Source organism: Monodelphis domestica, chromosome 5 (genome assembly GCF_027887165.1).
Source record: "Monodelphis domestica isolate mMonDom1 chromosome 5, mMonDom1.pri, whole genome shotgun sequence".
In the NCBI taxonomy this organism is placed as follows: domain Eukaryota; kingdom Metazoa; phylum Chordata; class Mammalia; order Didelphimorphia; family Didelphidae; genus Monodelphis; species Monodelphis domestica.
Genome location: NC_077231.1, coordinates 177905520 through 177921648, shown reverse-complemented (window position 1 = coordinate 177921648; position 16129 = coordinate 177905520). Strand labels below are relative to the sequence as shown.

The window sequence follows — 16129 nt, the reverse complement described above, 5'->3', positions numbered from 1 at the left end:
TCTCCTTAAATAAGTTTGGACCCGAGGATGGTGAATGTTGAATTGTATTATTTATTAGCAGTATTTCTATAGGAAACCACTCATTTTCTCAAAACCCTACCTCTAAAGGTCAGGCAGTCCAATTCTCAAGCCATAAATTACTCCTGAGCTGCAAAGAGTCTAACTGAGATATGACCTTTTGTCTTTTGTTGGATAAAATTTTTCTTTATCCAGAAATGAGGACACCCTACCTAAGGCATTTGAAAGAAGGGCAGGTCAAGATCACATTAGAGAAGCTGAGGGATCCACCCTCCTGAAGAGGGTATCTGTCCCCCAAACCTCTCTCTCCGAAAACCCTCAATGGGACTGCCAGGGGAGTTCTGGCAGGCCATGTAGAAGGAAGATACACCTCTGTTCAAAGACTCTGCAGCTTCCTGTTCTTGGTCTTTCCTCGCAGTGTCTACAGCTGATGGACCAATCCTTTATTAATGGACTTTATGCCTCCATTAATAATTGATATTATACTTGGGGAAATGGCATCATATTATTTATTGTTTAAAATTTGGAGTGCTAAAGCCCCCCCCCCCTTTCAGAGGAGTCAGTAGGAACACTGCCTGGAAATAAATTATAATTATATTTTATAATTATATATCATATATATATTATAACTTTATAACTTTATAATATGTATATTATAACTTTAAAATCAGTTCTTCTAGGTTATCTGTTAACTGCTGATAGCAGATTAGAGAGCCAAGTGTGTCATTAATGAATGGTTTCAAAACTAAATCTATTTCTGGACTTTTTGTGATGGTGATTAACTAGCTCTTAAAGAAATCAAGTCTAATTAAGTAGAATAATGCCTTAAGTTTGAATAGGGTTATCTAGTATTCTGAGTGCTTTCATATATATTATCTCATTTAATCATTACAACAAGCTCTTCAAGGAGGTGTTGAGACTTCCATAGTGACTTCTTCAAGGTCACACCTCCAGTCAGTGGCAGAGCTCAAAATAGAAATTAGATCTCCTGCCTCTAATTTAGTTCTCTTCCCATAACTTGATTCTGCCTCCTACTGCAACTGTTTTCCCAAATCATTCTAGGTTATCAGTGATTTTCCAAATTTTCCTAATTTTTGTGATGTTCTATCTCCTACACTTAAAAAAATAAACCAATAGTTGTATCTCTTGTTTTAAAGGTACTCCACATTTTTTCTAGTCACCCCCCCCCCCATCGTTTAAAAATACTTAAGATAATCCATCAGAGCACTGAGATTTTAAAACTCATTTCACATGGTAATGTGGGGTTAATTTTAATTCTCTTTCCTTCTTTTTTTTTTAAGGCTGTGTTCCTGAGTTCCTTCCCAGCAGTATATTCTGAGCTGTTGAAACTCTTTGATGTTCGTGAGGTAGCAAACTTAGTACATGATACTCTTGGCAGTTTGCCAACAATCATGCATGTGGATGACTCCCTTCAAGCTGTGAAGCTTCAATGTATCGGGAAAACAGTGGAAAGCCAGCTATATACTAACCCTGGTAGGATGATAACTGTCTTGGGTGAAATAAATTCTCTAGAAAGTTTATTATGTGTTGCATTTACAGGTCAGCAGAATCTGTGAAGGTATTCTGAAAATCCCAGTTTGAAAAAAGCATCATTGATCTGAAATATTGAAGCTAAATCATTTTTTTTTATCCATGCTAAAAACATGACTAGCAAAATTTCTGTAACCAGAAAGGATAGTAATCATGACATCATGGATTTTAATCACAACTGATTCATTTTTGAGTTTGTATAGCATTGATGCAGATTTGTTTTTAAGTTTCATTTTTAAACTTAAAGAATTAAGTAAGATCTTTTTCCCCCAAAGTTTATGAAAAATAGAATAGGAAACAGTAGTGCAGTGATGGTGAACCTATGGTATGGGTGTCAAAGATAGCATGCAGAATGCTCTAGGCATGCATGTGTGTCCACCACCCCAATTTGTTACTAGATAGGCAGAGGGACTCTGGCAGAGCTGCTCCCCTGATGACATTTTTTCATATCCCCCACCCCTCTGCCCAGCAACCCAATGGGAGATGGGAGCACACAGTAGGTAAGGGGAGCAGTTCACAGGTGGCAGAACTGGAGGGGAGCAGAGCACTCAAACAGTCACTCCCTTCCCCTTTTTACACTTGCTGAGGACACTCCTTGTTTCTGCCAACTCTGCCCATTAGCCCAATGGGAGCAATTCCCCCTTCCCCTATGTTGGATGTGGGAGCGGGCTAAGCATATGGTCTCTTGGGAGAAGGGCACAGAATATGGTCTCTAAAAGGCTCACCATCACTGATGTATCATAATAAAATGCATCAGTAGATCATCCCCCAAAAAATGAACAGGGATTTTTTGTTTCATTTTTTTCTGAAGTCAATATTTGGGAGCTAATTTCATAACAGTCTTTTCCCTAGGAAAAAAGAATGTTTTGTTGAGGAAGTTTCAGATCTTGGATATCTGCCATGTGTCTTTTATATCAGTTTAACCATTTTAACTAGTCTGGTACATTGCTGCAGCAATCACAAAAATAATTGCTCTGATCTTCTGATCATGAATTGAGTTGTTTTTTTTATTTTGTGGACTGAGTATCAATGAGAGGCTAGTGACGCTGTTGAGTACTTGAGTGATTGTCACATAGGAACTGCCCAGAAGGTTGGCAGGTAGACAAATAGGGCTAAATAGGCACTTTTTTTTTTTGCCTTAAAACATTTGAGAAAGAAAAGAATGTGAGAGATGATTTCTGAAACAGTTCCATGAATGTTTTCCTGGTCCTCTAATGGAGTGTAATAGTTTATCTTGAGACCAAAAGAACATTAATATAAAAAAATTTGTTCTTGTGATTTGTAAGGTATGTGCTGTTCTTTCAAACTCATTTTAAGTACCAGTTATCTGCAGAACATTAAGCACAAATCAAAAAAAAATATTTTTTTGAAGTAAACAGTATCTTTGGTTTTCAGTCATTTCTCAGCCCTGGCTAACTCTTCTTGATCTTGAGGTTTTCTTGGCAAAGATACTAGAATAGTTTGCCATTTCCTTCTCCAGCTCATTTTTCAAAAGAGGAAACTGAGGTAAACAAGATTAAGAAACTTGCCCAAGTCACAAAGCTAGTAAGTGCAATGTGGCCAGATTTGAACTCAGGAAGATGAGTCTTTCTGATTCCGGACCTGGCAATCTAACCACTGTACCACCTAGCTGGTCAAGAGGCAACCAGTACACATTCCATATCCTCAAGGGGCTTATTTTCTGGAAATATAGACAACCTCTGCCTGAGGTGTGATGACTAAAATTTTACAAATGGAAACTGGTATCCTATGCCTCTTGGAGGGGGTAAAGAGTTTCTAAACAAGGTAGAAAACCACGAGGTAATGAGCTAAGCCACAGAATGAGATAGATATGCCTTCTCAGACATGGCACATGTGTTGACTTTTTTCCCTCCTGCATTCTACATATTTGTTACAAGGAAGGGCTTCATTGAGGGAAGGGGGAAGGAATGATCTATTAATCACCTGCTATGTGCCAGGAACTATGGTAGATGCTTTATAAACATGATATCATTGGATCCTCACACCAAACCTGGGAGATATGTGCTCTTATTATCCCCATTTTACAGAGAGGAAAATAGGGTAGATTAATGGGTAGCAATAGACTGGTCAGCTATAAAAAACAGCTTTAACAAGATATTTTTTTAAAGTACAGTAGACATTTCCTAGCTGTATGACCCATTGCCTCATCCTTGCCACTCTTCTGCCTTGAAACCAATGCATATTATTGATTCTAATTAATATGGAAGGTAAAGGTTTTAAAAAATCCTCCATGAAGGGAGAAATAGTGGTTGATGGTATTAGGCTGAGAGGTACAGTTGCTTTTATATTAGAGCTGAAAAATCTAGTCAGAAAATAGAATTAAAGCTACAAGGGACCTCGGATCCTCTAGTTCAACCACTAAACATGTATGATATTGTATTTTGAGAGGCTTTAGGAAAGTATTCCATGATTAGTCCCCTGGACCTACTAAAAAAAAACAGACATGAGGAGACCATCCCCATTTTGGGAGAGTACTTGCTACTTGAAGTAGATGGGTTCCCTTAAGGAATGAAATGACTCCTCCTCCTTCCAAGACATCCACCTGATGGTGAGGAGACCCTTTCTGATGTTGCCTCTTGTCCCAGATCCAATGTCAGGAGCTTGCTCCTCCTAGCCTTTGGTCTTCTGGTACCAACATTCAGTCATTTTCCCCAGGAACTCTGCCTGCTTAATGCACTGCCTTGTTTTAGTTTCCACCCAGCCTGTTCTCCTGTTTATACTTCTCCTGACTTGACTTACCATCACTTCTTCATACCCTGGTCCACTCCTGGGTTCCATATTATCCACATTAGTAGCTGAACTGTTCAAGAACAGACTCCCCCTTTTTTTTCACCTGAATGACTGATGTCTCTTATTCTCAGGGGTGTCTTCATCTTGCTCTCAGTCCTTAACCTTATTCTTTCTCACCGGTTATCTGACAGTTATAGCTGTCAATCAAAGCAAATTATTGTTAGGGACAGTGTGGTTATCTCACCTGCCAGCTACAGGTGCATCAGAGAACATATCCAGGCTCCATGGCACAGACATCTGCCTACTTCTTCTGATTCATATGAGAGCCAAAGAATATCAGCTGCTTCCTTGACAGCAGGAGCTGTTTGGTGTTTGGCTTTGTATCTCCAGTGCCTAGCATATGGTAGGCACTTAATAGAGGCCGTTTGAAGGGTGTGTAAATGTTATAGCTAGGAAAAAAAATCTCAAAATATATTTGTTATGTCTTGGAATTGTGGGTAAGAAATTGAAAGGCTGAGACATGTTTTTAGGTGTTCTCTATTCACTTGCAATTTGAGGTTTGTCATCAACTTAAATGAGAAAAAGAAGTTCATGAAAAGTGAAGAGTTGGCTACAGAGATGGTGACAGAACAGGATTTAGCTTTGTGGAACAATAATTTATTATACCAGAAGGATGAATTGATCCCTGACTAGGGTCAAAAAATGAATTTTATGAAGACCAAAAAAACTGTTCTTGGCAGAAGACTTGGACTGACCAAGCATGTTGAAATTTGATTGAAAAGACATATTTAAAACTACAGAAGTAGGTAATGTGAGTAACGATATATATAACAGAAGAGAATTATATTGATGGAGGATAGATCCAGCAATTCTTAGGTCAAAATAAAAGGAAAAGCATCCAGGAATGAATCTTTATGGCTTCTGATATCTGCTCTACTACAACAGTTTCATAATTTGTATTACAAAGGTATGATTCATATCCTCCATCTGCCTGAACATTCTGTTGTAAATTCATACAGAAATATCTTTTAAGTTTGGCCTTTTCCTCACCCAAGTGATTTCTGTCATGATAAACCCTTGAGGGTCCTAGACTTCGAGAGAGGTACAAACTTGAAAAAAATCAATTATTTGAGTTCAGACTGAGGGAAAAAGTAAAACAATACATTTCAACCAAGTTGATCTTCTCTCTGGTCCCTTCACATTGTCCTTACTTCATGTTCAATCTCAGTGCTGTTCTCCTTGCTTTGAATGTACTTCTTCACCTTGGCTTCTTAGAATCCTATGCTTCTTTTAAGATACTATTCAAACATCATGTCCTACTTGGTGTCCTAAAAGCCTTAATGGAGTTGTGTTTTTTTTTTGCTTAAAAAATATATATAACTATATGAAAAAATACAATATTATATACACATAAATAGTATATACACACAAAAAAATCTAAATTCCTTGAGAGCAAGAATTGCCTTTTTTTGTCTTTATTTCACCAGCTTTTAACATTATATTTGCCATATAGATTGCTATGTAACAATTCATGAAAAATATCAAGTATTTTGGTTTACCGTAAGTGAATTATGATTAAATATGAGATGAATTCCCCCCCCCCCATAATGTTATTGTGATTTTAGGCTACCTTAATTATGAAGGGAGGTAGTAGTCTCAATGTTATTGTTGGAAGGATTAGATTTACTTTGACCTTCAGGAGAAATATAGGACTAATGTGTGGAAGTGACACAGAGGCAAACTTTGTCTCAAAATAAATAGAAAAGAAAGGCTAGTGATCATTGTGAGTACCAAGGAAACCTGGGTTCAAGTCTTCCCTGTGAGATATATGGGCAGTGGGAACCATGGGCAATTGACTGAATAGCTCAGTGACCTGAATAGCTCTCTAAGACTCTTAAGTTTCAGAGAAGTTGCTGATCTACATTGATAATAAAAGTTTCTGCATTTAGAACTCGCCACACCACTGAAATTGCCTTCATGGTAGAGTGATGATTATAGATGTTGCAAGGGCTGATGGTGAACTTCCTGAAAATTAAAAGAAAAATCAATTGGGATACAGGGGAGGGGGAGGAAGTAAATTTCCCCTCAAAGAAGTTTTTCGTATTACAAATAGAGAATGGACTAGATGATGCTGAAGGTGATCTTTTAGTGTTGAATGTATTTGTCTGGTGAACAAGTAATTAAAGCAAAGGGATTTAGATAGTGCTGTGAGATTCACCTTCGCCACTGTAGACTTGATGAATTCCCCTACTCTGCAATAAGATGCTTTTGGTAGCACAGTAGATAAAGTGCCGGACTGAAAGTCAAGAAGACTTGAGTTCAAATCTAGCCTCAGTCACTTATTGGATTTAGTCACTTAATCTCTCAATGTCTCAGTTTCCTTATCTGTAAAATGGAGATAATAAGACTTAGCTCCCAGAGTTGTCAAGGAGGTAAAATGACCTAATACTTGTAAAGTGCTATAAATCTTAAAGCACTTTTTTAATTCTAGCTATTATTATTGGTGGTGGGAGTGTTATTACAACATATCATAAACTTTAGAGTTGATTATCCAACTTCCTCATTTTACAAATGAAAACACTGAGGCTTAAAATGTAAAGCAATGTATTAAGTCCTGGAGTCAGAAAGACTCATCTTCCTGAGTTGAAATCTGGACTCAGACACAATACTAGATCTGTTACCCTGGACTAGTCATTTAACCCTGTTTGCCTCAATTTCCTTATATGTCAGTTGAGCCCGAGAAGGACATGGCAAATCATTCTAGCATTTTCACCAAGAAAATCCCAAAGAGGATCTGGAAGAGTTGGACATGACTAAAAGCGACTGAACAATAACAGAAATGTAAACCAACTTTCCCAGGGTCATGAGGGGAATAATTAAGGAGCTCAAATCCTCTAGTACCAAATGCACTGTATGATACCCCCTCTTTTTACAGTGTAGCAAATACTCCTTCCCATCAGTCTCTTTCTTCCTTGGATGAGGCCAGACAACCACTGACAAATTCTTTATTAACTAACTCACCTTTTTCTATATTATATCTCAATCAGAAAAATGTCTTTATGATATCATCTCTTGATTTGCCCATTACAATTAATTAAATTACAGCTTAGCTCATGTCAGCTATACTTTACATTGATGGTTTTGCTGATTAGATTTTAGAGAGGCGTCATAGATTTCACAAGACATACAAAGATTGTCATTTACATTTGACCATTATTTTTTAAGGCTGCTTTTATCTGTGCATGATTAATCTTATTCATTTCTCTTGAATCTTATTAAATTTAGCTGTATAAAGAGTACTTAAAAACATTATATAGATTTTGATTTTGCCCAAATTTCCGTTCATTTTCTGAGCCATTCCTGTAGTCCAAAAAGAGATAGGTAGGTATTTGTAAATGGTTTTAGAATTTCTGGAAATTTTATCTTTTTCCTTTGAGATAAATCCAGGGAGTATTCTCTGTGTGGGAGAGAAAGCCAAAGAAGCCTTGTGCATCCAGATAAAGGGCTCTGAAACCTAATGTAGGGATCTTGCAGTTAATCTGCAGCCCTTAGAGGCTTTAAGGAAGAGTTTGGCAGGGTCAACTGGGTGATTTGACAGCGTTGGCAGTAGCAGACGACAGGGATTGGTTAGAAGTATGAGTGGGAAGATTATCAAGGAGGAGGTTATGATAACCTGGTCATGATATGATAAAGGCCTGGAATAGGGCAATAGTGTTTGAAAATAGCAAAGATTCAGATATTAGGCTCACAACCTTTGCAAGATCAATCTGTTTGTACTATGATCTCATTTATTTGTTTTGTTTGCAATGCTTGAAGCCTAGCGATTAGTTCAGCAGCTCTGTATAGGTGCAGCTAAGCTGTTTTCTTCTTAAGTACAAGTCCTATGTGTCTGTTCAACTTCTGTATAGCTGGGTTGATTGATCAGGCTAATAATATACAGAAGTAGACATAAGGATTCCATGTACATCCTAAACATACGCCAAAGATAAGAAGCTGGCATTAAAAAAAATTCCAAAGCCTAAAAATTTTGATTATTTTTTTTAATCCTCTTCATGGGAAAAAAAAAATTATTTAGAAGGTAGAAAAAGAGTTTCATAGGTTTTTACCAGTAAAACCACCAATCCTCACTCCCAGACTTTGCAGCATTCTTTGAGACTGCAGTAAATATGTAAAGGTTATGTTGAAAGTACATTCCAGAGTTACTTCCCATCAAATAATGGGCTCCCATGATTCTATGCTGTAGCATGCCAGAAGGATGTTTGGTGGGTGGTATCTATTATTCTGCAACAGCTTTGAAATTAAGGCTTATTGCTTTTGACGGGTGCTTAGTAGCTTTTCTTTCTGAGAACTGTAGTTAAGGTGCAATTTATATTGATTTTTATTGCATTAAGAGCTATGGAGTTTGATTTGCACTTCCAAAACTGATTTGATTTAAAACTTTGTTGCTAACCAGATGTGAGCTAAAGGGGCTGGTGGTCCTTAAGGTAGCCATGCGAGGTACACTTTAATTGCTTCCTGAATGATACTGAGTCTGATGGTTAAGGTTAATATTAAGAGCTTGCTTGCCATTCTCCAGAAAAGTAACAATGATAAATATATTTTAAAGTGTAAATTGGCAAACATTTTTTTCATGTTGGCTAAAAAATATAAAAAAGCCCAGAGAGCATCCTATGCAATCATAACAATCAAATCTGATCTCAAAGAAAAGTGGTGAAAATGTGTTTCTGCCCTTTATAAACTGCAGCAAGGATGGTTATGTATCATTACACAGACAGTTCAAACATGAGTAATTTATTTATTAGATTTGCAGATTTTTTCCCATTCTTTTAAAAATCTCTTTTAAGGAATGACTTGCTAGGTGGGAGGGAGTGGAAGGACATATCTAGAAAAACACTAATGTTACAGAAAAAAGAAAGATGATTTAAAATGTTTATACATGTACAGTTGTGTGAATGTATGTATGTTAAAGGACACACAGATTCCACCCCACTCCACCCCCCAACCCAACAATGAGTTTAGACCAAAAGCAGGCAGGTTCTAGCCCTTGCAAACTCCTTTTATTTCCTCTGCATACTTTTCCTTATCTTCAATCCCTTTCACCCCATACTAACCTCTATCAGATTGGACTCTGTCAGATTGGGAAAACTCTTGCTTCAGGGCTGCCTTGTTATCTCCAACTAGCACAGTCTTGAGAGCATTTGTCAAAAAACTTATCAAGACCAGGTTTCTTGGATTATTTAGTGTTTATCCATATAACAGTGAAAATATTGTCAATCTCACATGTTAGCACTGATGTCTAAATGGGAATAACTAGAATGGGTCTATCTGTGTGTTTTAAATTATTTCATTTTTTTCCATAGGAAAGACAAAATGAGAACAAAATAAAAGGAAAATATCCAGACTTATTTCTCATTCTGTACATAGAATCAATAAGATCACAGTGGAAAAGTCAATCCTATATTTTTTCATAAATAGATTCATTTGTCTCCTCTTGTTCTCCTATGACTCTAGGTTCTTGAAGGATATGACAGTAGAAAACAAACCTGGGTAGATACTAGCAAGCTGAAAAGGCTTCAACTTTCAATTCAAGGACAGACTGCTATCTGAGCACCAGCCTAGCTGGTTAGAAAGGCCCATGTCCAAGAAGCTGGCCACCATGAGATAAATTATTTTGAAAAAGGCAACTGAGGAAGACCATTTACTTTGGGTTGGAAAGATGATAAACCATCAACAGGGGATGGACTATCTCAACTGATAAAATGCTGATTCCTTTTATAGTATGATTCATAAACTTTGAGTCACTCTCAAACTTGCTTTTAAAGCAGACTTTCTAACCTTATTTATCATATTTTCAGCATAAAAGAGCTTAAACCTTAGTCCCATTATGTTTTGGGACACATTGAAGATGAGAACAATAGAAACAACTCTTTAGCAGTACAGTATAGATCAGAGCAGAAGGGTCAAACTCACCTCCCAGGTATCAAACCAAATGTAGTTGGGAAATAGTTAAATAAATGAATGAAAACCCAATAGAATCTTCATCATATTTTTTAAATTTGTGGTTTTCTAAGTCAGTGTATAACTGACAGGGATCCATTATTTGACACATAGGTGTAGTGAAAAAAATATTGGTAAATACTGGTTTTATTGATGTTTTAAATAATATTGCTGTTACTACCCAAAATCTCTCTCTCCAATAGAACCTCCTCATATAACAAAGATCACAATTAAGTAAAATGAACCAATACTGGCCATATATTCCAGTGTATACTCCATTTCATGCCAAAAAGTCCTATCACCTCCCCACTGAGAGGAAAGGGCTATGTTTCACCAAGAGTCTTTTGGGCTCAAGGTTGTTCATTGCATTGGTCAGAGTTCTTCTATCTTTCAATATTGTTTTCCTTTGCAGTTATTTTATTGATTGACCTCTATCATGCTTCCTGCAATCTGTTTCAATTCATACACATCTTCCCAAGTTTCACTGAATTATTCCTCATTTTTTGTATAGTAAATAATCATTGCATTCCTATACCACATTTTCTTCAGCCATGTTCAGTAATTTATTTCATAGGGACAGCGAAGTGGCTCAGAGATAGAAAGCCAAATCTAGAGATGGGATGTCCTGGGTCCAAATCTGGCCTCAGATACTTCCTACCTGTGTGACTCTGGGAAAGTCACTTAACCCCCATTGTCTAGCCCTTACTGCTCTTCTGCCTTGGAACCAATACACAGTATTGATTCTAAAGTGGAAGATGAGGGTTTTTATTTTAAAAATAAATTAGAAAACAACAATTACTTTTACAATCAACTCTTGATACAGCATGACCAGAATGAAAAGAATTCTGGCCATCATATGCTAAAATGAATATCTTTGTCATGCTCTACTCTAGCTATTGTCCAATAGGAAGGAAACAGACTCCCCAACTACATTTTAAGTGCAATTTAGCACAAATTGTGTACACAGATTGAAGCTTTCACAGAGAAGCAACCTTGTTTCTAGGAGACACTGTTTGCTGCCCATCTACTATACTCAAGATAAAATACTGAAAGCTGATTCCATTGGCAACATCCTTGGTCTTATCTCTTGTGAGGGTATTCCCATGTAAGTAACTGAACATGATTGGAAAGAAAAGTTGGTCACCTTTAGTCCTTTCTAAACTGAGTACACTTGAAGTGTATCCATATTTTCTTTGGTTTTGCAACCCTTTTATTTTAAAGACTCGATACCAATTATGTCTCTCTCTGATCAATTCATCATTTGCCTCAGTCAGGGAAAAAGTTCTTTCTTCATATTTGCTAGAACTTTCTTCTTGAGTTCTCTGTACTTCAGCGAACATTCTGCACATCCTATTTCAAATCATCTCCATGTGAGATTACCATTCCTCAGCTGCTGAGGTGTCTTGCTGGCATCCAACTTATTTATGTGCCCTATCTGATAAAGATGAGCTATGGTGGCCATATGGATCTGATCACATGACTCATTTGAATATCACTATCTTACTTGTGCCAAAATGCTGATTTAGAGGATCCCTGGCCAGAGTCCTATTCTTAGCACAGCAAAGATTAGCTTGTAGCTTTTGTTTAGGAGTAACTTTGGAGAGAAACTTTGAAAATGCACACTTATCATGCTAGAATCAGAGTGGTATCCTTGAGTAAGGGTCAGCAGAACAGGTGAATATGAGATTGAATGGCCATGCACTGACCCTTGCAAGCTGAGTCGCAAGATATTTTCATGTTTTAGCCTTTAACTTTCCACCAATCTTTGTATGAAGATTCTTGCTTAAATTGCATTTTCTCTGCTTGGTCAGTTTGGAATTTTTTTTTTCTTTTTAAAGGCAAGAATTAGCATTTCAACCAGTCAGCTAATTTGGCCTTCAGAAAGTCTGGGAAATGAAGACAGAATAACTAATGACACAGGCTCCTGATCATAATAATACCTGTGCACATTAATTTTGTAATTTGCATTGGTTGACACCATACCTGGTGATGAAAAGGCAAGAGCCAGAGTGATATAATGAAGGCAGACTGGGGTCAGGAATACCTGGGTTCAAATTCCACCTCTTATATTCAGGAACTACATCACTTTACCTTGTTGAGCTTCAATTATCTAATCTATAAAATGAGAATAAACTATAGGATTGGTGTGAAGCTTAAACGAGGTAATGCATCTGCACCCCTTTCAGTTATCCCACAATTCACATTCACAGGACAAATCCAACCCTCCCCCCCCAAAAGAATTCCATATTCTAGGCCTCCTTTGAGTCTATACTTTCAAAATGATAGCTACTGAATCCACCAATAGATAACTTATTAAAAGAAGTCAGAGAATTCAATGAACTCAAAGCATTTTCTCTCCTTTAAGCCCAGGGTCCATTCATACTCACACCCATATGCCCGCCATTTTGGGGCAGAGTGTATGCCCATTGATTTCAAAAGTAGAAAAACACATCCAAAATGTATGACACACATGTTGCCTAGACATGTGCAAAAAAGAAAGGGCAACTTACACTTCTGTTGCAGGGCCCCAGATATCTTCCAGTGCTATTGATTGCATTAATCCTTGCTAAAGGTAATATATCTGCTACATTAAGTCCTTAGTTCCAATGCTAACCATAGTCTACCATCTTTAGTTTCACTTCAAACTCAACTGAGATCCTGACCAATGAGGTCAGAGTCAAGTGTGCAGCCCAAATGAAATTTATATAAACTAAATGGCTTGTGAAAACTAGATATGAGTCTTCCAATAGGGTATGTTTTTTTTTAAACCCTTGCTTTCCATTTTAGAATCAATACTGTGTATTGGTCCTAAGGCAGAAAAAGGAGCAAGAGTTAGGCAATAAAGGTTAAGTGACTTGCCAGAGTCATACAGCTATGGAATATCTCAGGTCAGATTTGAACCCAGGACCTCCCATCTCCAAGCCTGACTCTCTAGCCATTGAGCCACCTAGCTACCCCTCCAATAGGTTTTATAAGCCTAAATTAGACACTGAGTGATGTTCAAATGAAAGCATTTAAAGATATAGGAAGTAAAGGATGTGAAAGTAAATCTTTCTATGGGTGAATAGCTTTTCTTACAGGTGCCATAGGGTTATCTATATTTTGCTGGAGGGGATGCAAGAAACATAACTAATCTCCAAACTAAGAGTCTTTAAAGAGCACAAGGCACTAGGTGGAAGACCCAATTCATTTATCCACTTGCAAGTGGAAATGCCTAAGTAATTACTAAAATGTTCTACATTGATGCCTAAATATTCAGAGGTGCCCATTTTATTTAAATTCCAGTTCCTACTTAAATTTAAGGCATATATAGTTTTAAAAGTAGAAGCTATATTTCAGTGGGGTCACCTAGGGGATACAGTGGATAGAACAGCAGGCCTGAAGTCAGGGAGGCTTGTTTTCCCAAGTTCAAATCTGGCCTCATGAGCTGTGTGATCCTGGGCAAGTCATTTAACCCCATTGGTCCCAGTTTCCTGATCTATAAAATGAGCTGGTGAAGGAAATGACAGAGTAGTGTCTTTGCCAAGAAAATTCCAAATGGCATCATGAAGAGTCAGATATGACTAAAAAATACTAAACAAAAATTTTAATATTATTTAAGAAACAAATATAGGGGTAGCTAGGTAACTCAGTAGATAGAATGCAAGAATTGGAGATAGGAGATCTTGGGTTCATATGTGACCTCGGACACTTCTATCTGTGTGACTCTGGGCAAATCATTTAATCCCAATTACCTAGCTCTTACCTTTCTTCTGCCTTGGAATCAATACTTAATATCAATTGTAAGAAAGAAAGTCAGAGAACACTCTAGTGCAAATACCAACAACATGGAAATGGGTTCGAATCAAGAACACATGTGAAACCCAGTGGAATCACGCGTCGGCTATGGTGGGGGGGAAGAAAATGATCTTTGTCTCTAATGAATAATGCTTGGAAATGATCAAATTAAAAATTTTTTTAAAAGAAAGAAAGAAAGTCAGAGTTTAAAATAAATTAAAAAATGTAGCAAATGCTCTGATGGGACCTCTGACTAATGACTTTTTCCTTTTCAGATTCTCGATACATACTCCTGCCTGTAGTTTTGCATCACCTCCATATGCATTTGCAAGAGCAAAAAGACCTCATCATGTGTGCACGCATTCTTAGCAACATATTTTGCCTCATCAAGAAAAATAGTTCAGTAAGTAAACAGTCATTGCATATAGCCTTCCATAACTGTCTTCTACTAATCAAATAATATTTAAGTCACGAAGGAAAAAAATCAACTGTTAAGGGATAATCCTCTTTGGTACTTATTTTGATTTCCACTGGGTGTGCTTTTTCTTTTCATACTGAAATAATTTTTCTTAGGTAGTGAAATTGATTTTCACCAAGCAGAACACCATTACTCTGTGAAATTTAGGTCTCCCAACCTTACATTTCAAGAGAAGGTTGTAATGGAAAGTGAGAAAAATTGAACTTCTTGAGGGATCCCACAAGAGTCTTTAATATTGGTGTGAAAAATACTCTCTGTCAAGGAAGAATTCCTTCTTTCAGAGCAAGGACAAACTTTTTCCTACAGAAGAGCAGAGACTGTATTGTTTAGGAGGTGGTCTGATACACCAGAAAAGATACTGGAATTGGAGACTGAAGACCCAAATTCTAGCCCTACATCTGTTATGTAACCTAAGTCCAAAGGACTTCATTCCTAAAAAGGTGATAATATCCATCCTGCCTACAGTGCATAGTTAGGGGTATCATGTAAGAAGAGGATATGAACACATTTGGTAAGCCACAAAACACTATAATAATTTGTCTTGTGATTCAGTGGAAAAAAACACTGGATCTGGATTAGAGGATCTAGATTCAAATTCCAAATGTTATGCTTTCTATCTTTCCAGACTTGGGCAAGTCAGCTAAAAATCTTTTCTTATTTTTAAGATGAGAGTAATCAACTAGGTGACTCCTAAGTTCCCTTTTGGCTCTAGGTTTACTAACTTATAACCATCATTGATATTGTTTATATTTGCAAAAATCTCCACGACAAGTCTTGGATATTTTTTCAGTAGCTAGATCTTTAAAAAAAAAAACTCTTTTTGGAATAAATCTCCTCAGAACCTAAAAGTGAAATATCACAGGGGTTCTCAACCAGGAAGCATTTGAGAGCACAGTGGATAGACAGCTGGACCTGGATAAAAACCTGAGTTCAAATACAGCCTCAAACACTTACTACCTGTGTGATTCTAGACAAGTCATTTAATCTCTGTTGATCTCAGTTTCCCCCACAGTAAAATGGATATTATAATAATAGCACTGCCTCCCTAGCATTATTGTGAGCATCAAATGAGATAATATTTGTAAAGCACTTTGCAGACCTTAAAGCAGAGGTACATTTCATCATCTAATTGATCAATTTCACTATTCCTGGTTTGAGTAATATTTTAGCTAGCACTTAAAAACACATCCTTATAATGCTGAAATACTGAAAAGCTCCTGGTTCTTTGGGGGACAGAATTCTAGCTTAGATCATGAGTTATGATTGTCCTACTTATGTGCATAAATAGCTTTCTAGTACAACTCTGTAAATCTAGTACCATTACTAAGGCATACTGCATGGGCAATGAGTATTATTAAAATAACTTTGCCATGAGCCAGATACACTACTGGACACAACTCTTCCTATTCATTTTTGTTTCTTTCTCCTTATTACTTTGTACCTATTCTCCTCTCTCAATTTTCCTTACTCCTTTTTTTCTAGTAACACAATAACTTGATAGTGAGTAAAATTGTGTTATATGATTTTGCACCTCAGTCTCCTGGGAACAGAACTATT

At 37.0% G+C, this 16129-nt stretch overlaps 1 protein-coding gene across 9 annotated transcripts in view; it reads left to right on the top strand.

Annotated features, from left to right (window-relative positions):
- Window positions 1-16129, top strand: part of DOCK4 (dedicator of cytokinesis 4) — a 553335-nt gene that overhangs the window by 389069 nt on the left and 148137 nt on the right. For all 9 annotated transcript variants that reach the window (XM_007504147.3, XM_056799554.1, XM_001366207.5 and 6 more), the window contains 2 exons: window positions 1320-1512; window positions 14370-14497. In XM_007504147.3, coding sequence (XP_007504209.1) covers window positions 1320-1512; window positions 14370-14497 — 321 coding nt within the window. The remainder of the gene's footprint in view (window positions 1-1319; window positions 1513-14369; window positions 14498-16129) is intronic.